This window comes from Malania oleifera, chromosome 9 (assembly GCF_029873635.1).
Source record: "Malania oleifera isolate guangnan ecotype guangnan chromosome 9, ASM2987363v1, whole genome shotgun sequence".
In the NCBI taxonomy this organism is placed as follows: Eukaryota; Viridiplantae; Streptophyta; class Magnoliopsida; order Santalales; family Ximeniaceae; genus Malania; species Malania oleifera.
This window is the reverse complement of record NC_080425.1, coordinates 95,610,931-95,621,301: the sequence shown is the minus strand read 5'-3', so window position 1 is coordinate 95,621,301 and position 10,371 is coordinate 95,610,931. Positions and strand designations below refer to the sequence as shown.

The 10,371-nt window shown below is 33.6% G+C and overlaps 1 protein-coding gene across 6 annotated transcripts; it reads left to right on the top strand.

Moving 5' to 3' along the window:
* Positions 1-2,084: 2,084 nt before the first annotated feature.
* On the top strand, positions 2,085-9,300 carry LOC131165041 (protein DETOXIFICATION 43). Of its 6 annotated transcripts, none has more exons than XM_058122684.1 (14): positions 2,085-2,593; positions 3,889-4,094; positions 4,346-4,467; positions 4,793-5,071; positions 5,283-5,476; positions 5,738-5,873; positions 6,304-6,400; positions 6,580-6,680; positions 7,035-7,198; positions 8,112-8,183; positions 8,427-8,543; positions 8,643-8,738; positions 8,823-8,944; positions 9,047-9,300. In XM_058122684.1, the coding sequence occupies exons 2-14, from the start codon at positions 4,018-4,020 to the stop codon at positions 9,099-9,101; spliced, it is 1,632 nt and encodes a 543-aa protein (XP_057978667.1). In that variant the 5' UTR covers positions 2,085-2,593; positions 3,889-4,017; the 3' UTR covers positions 9,102-9,300. The 6 variants fall into 6 exon arrangements, with proteins under 6 accessions (XP_057978667.1, XP_057978669.1, XP_057978670.1 ...); XM_058122686.1 differs by having other exon boundaries at positions 2,109-2,159; XM_058122687.1 differs by having other exon boundaries at positions 2,112-2,601.
* The last annotated feature ends 1,071 nt before the right edge of the window (positions 9,301-10,371 follow it).

The window sequence follows — 10,371 nt, the reverse complement described above, 5'->3', positions numbered from 1 at the left end:
AAATTTTTTTATTAATTTAATTAATTAACCAAATTAATGGTACCAGCCAAATGCTAGCACTCACCCCTAGAGCAAAGCATTATGAAAATATGTTACTAATATTTTATGATTATTTCAAATTTTATAAAATATAATAAATATGCATATTATATTTCTTATTTTATAAAATAAATTAATTTCAATATTTAAATATTTTCCCTCTAGAACTTTGTTTCAAAAAAAAAACTAGCTTCCCATTAAAAATTAGCCGGTTGAACTTGCTTCTACAAATTCAAACTTAATTCTATTTAAAATTCAATAACTTTTGACTCTAAGCTTTATATTTTATTGCTATAAAATGTGTGTTTTATCGTCTTGCTACCCTAAAATTACAATATAAATTATGGCACGTGATTTAACATACTTGGAAGGTTGGGTATGATTTTCAATATATTAATGATACCTTAGGATCGATGCGATGATACCAATTATTTAATGTATCAAACGAAAGCAAACTAGCGGTGAACATAATTCGGATTTAACAAAATTAACCACATTAATCGATCGAATTCAGTCAATTCAGTCCAATTCAGTTCCAGATTTGGATAATTTCGGGTATTTGGTTTTCAGTTCAGGTATGGAGAATTTTTAATTCGGTTAGCGGAATTACCTGAATTACTAATTAATTGACAATTATATATAAATTAGTAATATTAATGTATGATATATGTTAAATCTTAAATTTTTAATCTTAAAATATCCCTTTTATTAATAAACCATTTTATTAATTAAGCTGGGATTAGCAAATTAGAAACAAAATTTGAAATCATATTTTATTTTTATAATTAATTTTAAATTTATTCGGTCGAATTTGGTTAACTAAATTATCCTAAAAGTTGGTTCGGTCGGGTACGATTCAGTTACAGCAACTAATTTGGTCGATTCGGTTAGAGATTAGTGTTAATCGAAAATTTTGGTTAATTTGGTCAATTAATCGAATTTGACCGAACCAACCGTTTGCATACCCCTAAACTTCAAACAACACACATTTACTCTATCAAAACAAATGGGTGTGCAAATGGTCAGTTTGAAATTTAGGGGGTGTGCAAACGTTTGGTTCAGCAAAATTCAATCATTTTGAATTAAAATTCGGTCGTTTTCGACCCAATATTGGGCATACATAACATTTTGAGCGTAACATTTTCTCTTTGTGAGAGTAGGTAACTCATTGAAACTTCTCCAGTTCAACTTACAACTCTTAAACTACTAGCTTAACTTCTAATACTTTCTTCTAAGTACGGGTTAAGATTCTAACAAATTTTCTCCTCTAAAATTTTTATAAGTTTAAAAACGTGCATCTATCTTTCTTGTATATCTCTTTCTTGCAAAAACCACATGATATTATGATGGTTAAAAATAATTAAATAGTGAGAATATAATTGAAGATCCTTTCTCAAAAAGTGTTTGCGAGAAAAAAGAAAAAAAGAAAAAGGGAAGGGTCCGAAATGTCCCAACCACCCATCATTGAAAAGAAAACGTAGTAGAGAGTTCAAGAACCATCAAACTCTTTTCTTTTCTTTTCTTTTTCAACACTAAATAAATAATATATTTTAAAATTTTGGTTGAATCAAAATCGTTAAAGTTATTTTTGAAATAATGGAATTTGTGTTTTCGAATTGATTTTAAATGGACTTAGGTAAATTTTAATATAATTTTATATTACATTTTGTCTAAATTCAAGATATAATGTAAGAAGCTATTTTCGACAATTATCACAATTTAATATTTTTTAAAATATTTTTAAGAAAATAAACTATAAGAATCCGAATCTATATAATATTAGTTTTTCAATTAAAATTTTTAGATTTTTTAGAAATATTTTATTCATACTTCAAAATATCATTGGCATTTTTGCCAGATTAAATTAAAAAATTTTAAATTTTAAATTTTTTTATTCTTATTTTTAAGTTAAAATGAAAAATAAAATTATATTTTAATGTATTAAAAAAATAAAAACAGAGTGATTTATTTATTTATTTATTTTTAGATTGCTAATAGTGACTCCCAAAAAAATCAAAAACCAAATTCTCAATTCCAAGTCCCTTAAGAGACCAAAAAAAAAACCCACCGTACTGCTTTCCCCGCGGCACATCCATCCTCCTTCACCGCCACTCCGCCAGGTCCGCCACCTCCTTCTCCTCTACTGTCTACAGTGAGAAATCCCTTGTAAAACCCTAGGGTATTAATCCGCTCAAATTCACTCGACTTCCAGTGTATCTTCACCAGAAAACGAATCACACCGCTTTCAAGATGTGCAACGGGTTGGCTTCATGCCACGTTTCATTCTCTGCGATGGAAACGATCGATAACCAATGCCCTTTTCATCCCAATCCTTACGCCCCCCACCAAAAAGAAAAAAAAAGGGAAACTCCAACCTCCAAGCCGCCCCACTCATGCCCACACGGCGAAGGATTTGGTCTTTCATCCAAAAAAATATTCTTTAGTTAGATTGGCATGGAGTTCCATCTAGTCCAGAACCAGCAAGTGGAGGTTCATCTATGGCATTTTACATTTGTTATATTTATTGAAGAGGGCGGTGCTTTTCAGACCCAAGGTGTTGACGTTTAAGTGACCCTTTTGTTTTCTTTCTCAAAATTTTTAGCTGTTTTTATGATGTTTCCTAGACCCCCTTCGTTGAGTAATGAGTTTTGTTGAATTCATGTTCTGAATGCTGACAATGCATGAACATCTGGCAAATGTATGTTTGTACGGATTTGTTTATGAAGTGCACTAGTTTGTATTTTGGAAACCTCATGTGGCGTTCCCCTGTTTCCCTTTTGCTGCATTTGTTTATTAAACCAAACCCCATTTGTTGGATTGCACGGAACTGTTTGGGTGTCATCTGGGGAAGAAATGTCCTTTTCTTGGTGTTGTGATATGAGTTTATTGAGGAAATGCACACCTGAGGGAGGCTTATGTGAGTACAAGATCATGTTAATTTTTCTGTAGTAATTTGAGTTTCTCAACATTTAGTAATCAATGCCTTTGATCGTGCATCGCTTATGCACATTGGTTGATTTTGTGACCAGGTGATTTTTGTACTGGCATGAATTCGGAAGGCCTGGATTTTGAAACTTTTCCTAATATGTACGAGTGTTGAGTTTGAAAATCTTTTGACCTAGTCATGTCCACTTTTTTTGTGTTTTTACTCAAATTGTAAATCCCACTGTTAAATACAGGTCATTTGATTCTAAAAGTAAAAATTTAGATCATGTTAATTTAAATACAGGTCATTCTGTCAATGTTGCATGAAGCAGTGCACTTTTATTTTAATGAAATGCCAGATATTTTTCTATTTGGGTATGAGTCATGAATTTCTATTCAGTGCCCGGTTCGAATTCCAAACCAGTCTGGGTTTCTGCATCAAGTCGGTAAATTTTAAATGAGTTTTTGCATGCATATTGTATTTGAGAGACTCGCCACACTCACCGTTGACGGGTTTGCGATTTCCTTGAACTGAGGCAGGTTTATGCTATCACTGAGTAAAGGAATTAGCTTTAAATTCACCTCAATTTCACAGTTGAAGATACTTCCTATGTTTACTACTTCTGTACCCTACCCACTGCATTGATTTCCTGCTGTCATATTTTGAACTGGTTACTTTTGAATTCATTTGAACTTTGTTATTATGCATCTGTTGTTTGTTTTCTAGGTAGGCTTTCTATTCCATTACCATTTTCTGAAACACCTTTTGTAAATATTTGTCTGATATAATCGTTATGCGGGATATGAATCTTGAGTTACTTCCTTTTGAATTGGTTTCTTGGCTGTTGAAGATCGTTGTGCATGCTGTTACCCCGTATCTTGTTTTGGCAGTAAATTGGTTTTCAATAATCATGCACTCTGCAGGTTAAGGAGCTTATGTTGTGAGAGCTAAAGTTTCCGGTGATATCACAAGTTTGCCCAAGTCTGCTGCATTGCGAACTCTCGTCTCCTACATTAGAACATTTGGCGGTTTTCATTGCCTTTCAAAATATCATGGCTGAAGATGCTGATGTATCAACTCATGAGAGCAAGTGGAAGATGCCACTCTTTGTGTTCTTCAAAGATGCAAGGTACAGTTTTCAGTTTGTTGCACTTGCAATTTTCTTGAAGTTTGGAGGGATGCTACTTGGATATTAAGAATTGAGATATCTTGGGGGACATGACACTTGTAATGTTTGAGGAATCCTTTTTCTTCTCATTTATTTGTTTGTGATTGATAAACCCCTTCTTGCTACTTGAATTTTTTCTTTTAGATGAAAGAACCAAAGAAAAAACTTACGTGTTAATGAGAGCTATTTCTTTGTTCCACATACATCTCCAGGCTTGTTTTCAAGAAGGATGCCCTTGGTTTGGAGGTACTACGGATTGCTTTACCTGCAGCCATGGCTTTAGCTGCTGATCCCATTGCTTCTCTAATTGATACTGTATTCATTGGACATTTAGGTACTGCTCTACGTTCGAACCAAATGCACTTTTTTATCATTTGCTCTACTTGATTTCTTTTTCGTTTTCTTTTTCTTATCCATTTTCTGGAAATTTGTAGTTGTGGTTTACATTGATTGTATGTTTGGAAAGGTCTTGGATTTGGATTTGGATTTGCATTGAATTTGAAAAAAATGTAATATAATATTGTATTGAAATTTGTCTCAATCCTCCAAATCCAAATCTAAGGTCTGAAATTCATACTCCCAAAAGCAGCATAAGTTCATTTCTGTAGATGCTTGTTGAGTGATCCTGATTTTTATGATAATTTGCGTCATCTGCACAGGTCCAGTGGAGCTCGCTGCTGTAGGGGTTTCTATTGCAATTTTTAATCAAGCCTCACGAGTTACCGTATTCCCACTTGTCAGTATTACCACTTCTTTTGTTGCCGAGGAAGAGACTCTTGGAAGATTGAGTACCGAAGCACCAAAAGGTCAGAAATTGGAAAAAGATGCAGCTGATAATGGTGAGATGAAGGAGTTGATGCCTGAGGATGATAAGCTTGATAACTTGGAAAAAGGTCCATCTGAAAATGGTGAAATGAAAGAGTCTGTTCCAGAAGATGGTACTCTCCTTCTCTGTCTTCCTCTCTCTGGTTTGACTCGACTAGAAAAATATTAGTTTCAGTTAACTGAAGTTCTCATTTCATTGCTGCATACATCACATCTTATTTGTTACCCTCTAGAAATTCATATCAGAACATTGAATCTGTGGGATAATTAGCATTCCAAGTAATATTTTTACTAAAGGTTTGAATTCCCTTGTGTTTTCATTAGATTTCAAGATGACTACATGCAAGTCTCCATCTGTTTCCAGTAGCATTTCAAATAATGCCAAACTCAAAAATGAGAAGCGTCATATTGCATCAGCATCCACGGCACTGATTATTGGTGGGGTGCTTGGCCTCTTCCAGACTATCTTCCTTATATTTACAGCAAAACCTGTCTTGGGTTTCATGGGTGTGAAATCGGTAAGTGACTTTATTTCAAATATGAAGCTTTTGGATTTTCTTGTTTCATGAGGCTTGAAAATATTTGTATTCTAGTTTGAGTTGGTTTTTATAAGAATCTTATTTTTCAGCATTCTTCAGATCTTCTGTGACTGTCGTGTTTCAGCTTCTCATTTGTTCCATCCATGACGGCAGTATGCATACAATGGGCATGCATTATTAATTATTTCAGTTTTACACGATAATGTATAACTGCAACTTTTTTTTTTTTAATTGAAATAGGGCTCTCCTATGCTAGCCCCAGCCCAAAAGTATTTGATATTAAGGTCTCTTGGTGCTCCTGCGGTTCTTCTCTCTTTGGCCATGCAAGGCATCTTTCGAGGGTTTAAGGATACAAAAACTCCTCTATATGCCACTGGTAAGAGCCATTTATTCCTTCTCATCCATCATCTTTCTCTGTTTTTTTTTTTTTTTCAATTCCTTTTTTAGCCGACTTATATTTCTGAGTTCAGTGTAAATTTTCATTTTGATTTTGACCCAGAAATGAAATTTTCAGACATACAACTGAATTTTTGAATTTGGAGACTGCATTATATGTTCAGTTCAAGAAACTCAATGTAGAATATTTTGTGAATTGCTTGCAGTGTATTCACAAATGGTTCATCTTTTAGATATTCAGTGCATTTGTATTCCTCAACCTAATTTACATGAAAGTTTATGATTTTATGATGGGACATCTTGATTTTAGAGTTTGGGCTTTTAACTTCCACTTAGCAATACAAATTATTTACCAGCTTTCTTAAGATTTCACCTAAATCAAGTTCATTTGCCTATCTGGTCTTATTTAGTTGCTGGAGATGTCACAAATGTCATTTTGGACCCAATATTCATCTTTTATTGCCGTTTGGGCGTCGGTGGTGCAGCCATTGCACATGTTATTTCTCAGTAAGTATAAATAGGGACTCGAGCCATTTATGAGTGTTTTTTTTTGTTGTTTACTGTTTGAAATTGACTCTTTAAGCTACATCTATCACTTGATTTATTTGTGTTTCGATACCCTTGAGACAACTTAACCAGCACTTCTCACATGGTTTTTTCTTCGTATTTTTTTTTTTTCCTAAAAGGTACTTAATTTCGCTGATTCTCTTGTTGAGATTGATGAAGAAAGTTGATCTCTTGCCTCCAAGTCTTAAAGAATTGCAATTTAGTCGGTTTCTCAAAAATGGTAAGCGGTTTAATTCATTCATTTGTTAATGAATCACAGATTATTTTGGTAGTTGCAATCTAAATTATAATATTCTTCTTTGTACCTAGACCCCATCTGTCGTAGCTCTAATCTGATGAAAGATGCTCTTCTAGCTGCTCATGTTACTTGTACAGCCAGTTATTTCGTTCAAATTATGAATATATTTTTTAAAACACTTAAGGGGCTGATTGGTCCTTTTAAGGGCCCAATTACTTCAGTTTCTAATCATATGTGTTTTTTCATATTAAAGCATATATTTTTTGTTGCTGACAGAAAGTTGGCTGACTTTCGTCCTATGAACACTGCTTAACTTCTGTTTGCAATTTGATGCAGGTTTTCTATTATTAGCTCGGGTAATAGCTGTGACATTTTGTGTAACTTTGGCGGCATCAATGGCTGCACATCTGGGATCTACTCCGATGGCTGCATTCCAGATTTGCTTACAAGTGTGGTTGACATCGTCTCTTCTTGCTGATGGTTTGGCTGTTGCTGGGCAGGTAAGGAACATTGTTTGCCTAATGAAACCATGGCTATTGTGGTATGACCATTGCTGAGATATTTTAAAGCTAACTTGGGATTTTGAGGTTTGTGTTATTTTGATTTTTCGAGACTTTGTTTTTATTCTTCAGTTATGCATAGTCAATGTGAGACCAAACACCCTGGATCAAGTTGTGACCCCTTACTGTTTTGCTGGGGGATTTTTCTTCCCATTCTTTGTGGGTTTTTGTTGGAGTTATACCCAACCCTATATATTGCGATATGCAAATATACTTGACTGAACTAAGACTTGACCAGCTTGATTGGGTCAACCCCTGGTCTCCCTCACTAAGGCTCTATTTGGAACTTGAAAAATATTGAGAAAAGGAAAGGAGAATATTAAGAAATTCACATTTTCATATTTGGTTATGAAGGAAAGTGAGAAAAAATATAAAATATACCAAATCCATGAACAAAATTTTGATTTTGTACATCATTGATTTTTTATCTTTTCTGATTTTTATCATATTACAACAAAATTTTATTTTTAGTAATATTTAATATGGAAGGGAAATACAATGGAAAATGACTTTCCTCCTTATTTTTAATAGTAACTACCCTTCCCTCATTTTGTAATACAAATTGTTCTTGGTTGTACATGAATGAACCATCTTATACGACTGATTAGATCTTTTATGACTTCTCTTGTCACGTCCTCATTTATGCCCATTGCAAGGTTTGCTCAGCTGATTTCATTTCTTATTCCATTATAGCCCATCTAATCCGCTAGATGCCTTGAGTCAAAATTTTAAGTATTCTTATTTTTTAAATAAGTTCAAAAAATGTGTTTTTTGCACCTAATTACCAAGTGTTATGGATATCAATTCATTAATTGGTGACATATTTTGCCTTTGGCCTTTCCATCTCTTCTAGGCTATCATTGCTTGTGCATTTGCTGAGAAGGACTACGAGAAGGCAAGAACAGCTGCCGCCCGAGTTTTGCAGGTACACCGTTTGAGCAGGAACATCTCTCTTTTATGATATGTCTGCTCATGCAAATTTTCATACCAAACAACTGTTCATGTTCATGGTAGATTCGTTTTGATTTGAAACATTGTCAATGGCACAATCATTAGGAAATTGGCTGGCTGCCCGTTTATCCTGTAGCGTTGATATCCTCCTTTTTTTTAGACTTCATTCTCCATTACGATGTACAGAGACTATATTCTGTGATGTCTTCTATTGCAGATGGGTTTTGTTTTGGGCTTGGCGCTCGCAGTCGTCGTAGGAGCTGGTCTGCAGTTCGGCTCTGGAATCTTCTCAAAGGACAAAAATGTTCTGCACCTCATAAGCATAGGCATCCCGGTACCTCTCCCATCCACAACTACACTAAAAAAAATGAAAATACTCTGAAAGACACTTTCCAGTATTAATGCAACTGAAATTTTCTTTCCATCCACTCAGTTTGTTGCAGCTACACAACCCATCAATTCGCTAGCTTTCGTTTTTGATGGGGTGAACTTCGGTGCATCCGATTTCGCATATACTGCATACTCAATGGTAAGTCCAATGAACCTGGGCCTAAGATTCTGTAAATTCATCCTTCTGGGCTCCTTTTCTCCTGAAATTGCTTGCTTGTTTCAGATTCTAGTTGCCATAGTAAGCATTGCTTCCTTGTTCCTTCTGTCCAAAACCAATGGCTTCATTGGAATCTGGATTGCCTTGACTATTTACATGGGTCTACGCACATTTGCTGGTGTTTGGAGGTAATTTCAATTTCAAATGATTCTAGAGCACATGGGTTATTTTCTAACTTGCAAAATTTTAATCTTGTTTTGTTATTTATTTTTTCCTTCATATATTTTCAGGATGGGAACTGGGACAGGACCTTGGCGCTTTCTGAGGGGGAGATTGCTGCCATAAGATTCATTTGGTTTAACCTCGCGAGACTTAAATATAATATAGTGACCTTACATGTTTCCTGTCACTTCAATTTTGTTGTATTTGTTGAGATATACGTCTCTTTTGGCTGGTCTTTTTGTGCCCTTGCGTGTATCATGGCTGGACCTACTTCCTTGAGAAAGTTTATATTAAATCGTGGCAGCTCGACCTCTGTTAAAAATTTTTGGCTTGCGTTTGGTTTACAGAATGTCTATTCTTGAATGAAAGTATGGCATTAATTTTTGATATCGTACAAAAGAACACGGAGATGGAATATGATAAGAATATGATGAAAATTAGGTAGAGGTAATAATTTAGAAAGAAAAAATTTATGTAGAAATATGTTATATTTCACCTAATATAAAATAAAAAAATAAATAAAAACATTTTAATGGTAAAATTTGGAAATAATTATTCTTTACTAATTTTTTATTTTGAATTCATAAAAATTTGTGATTTATATGATAAAATTTTTTAATTTTGTTTAAATTATCAAATTCTTCTGTCATAACCTAATCTTAAAATGGGCATTTTACAAATCAAGCATAATTATTACAAAAATAACATTGGCTGTTATGGTAAATGACATTCTCAACTTTTACTTTGTGGAATTATATTCCTATATTTTTCATGTTGGATGGGTAGTAGAAGATTTCATATAGAGATTGTTTTTTCTTCTAAAATTAATAATGTGTTTTTTTTTATAATTCTTAAAAAAAAATTAAAGCGATAAAATAAACTATTTATTATAACCAAACAAGTCGTAAGAATCTCTAAGGAAATTTAAGAGTTGTTTTTTTATTTAAATAGCTTGTACAATGTATACTTTTTTTTTCACAAAATATATTATTACTAGAATGTTAACCTGTATAATGTATATGCAAGCGAGAAAATACGGCACCAAGTTTGGATACGACGAGAAAAGAATTTTAAAAAAGAAATTGATTATCCTCGTTGATCATCTAAAATTTGATGTAATTAGAGACTATAACCTAACAATTTCTCTTGAATAAAATATGATTTTCATCAATCTAAAACCTTTTTAAAGGACAAAATTGAACAGCCCAAAATGCCAAAATATAAAAAATAATAATGTAATAATTGTCCTTTCCAATTAGCATGTCCTTGACATGTGCTTTTAGGAGGGGGGTTTTGGAGTTTGGCCAAAAATGGTGGGGGAAAATTAGGATTCCAGTATTTGGGGTTGAAACTGGATCAGGAAGTTTTTGTTCTTTGTGGAATCTTAATTTCC

Excerpts from the sequence above, each read along its gene's own strand:
- LOC131165041 (XM_058122684.1), top strand. The coding sequence starts at position 4,018 with ATGGCTGAAGATGCTGATGTATCAACTCATGAGAGCAAGTGGAAGATG. Across the intron at positions 4,095-4,345 it reads GTGTTCTTCAAAGATGCAAG|GCTTGTTTTCAAGAAGGATG; the intron begins GTACAGTTTTCA and ends ATACATCTCCAG. Across the intron at positions 6,401-6,579 it reads ATTGCACATGTTATTTCTCA|GTACTTAATTTCGCTGATTC; the intron begins GTAAGTATAAAT and ends TTTTCCTAAAAG.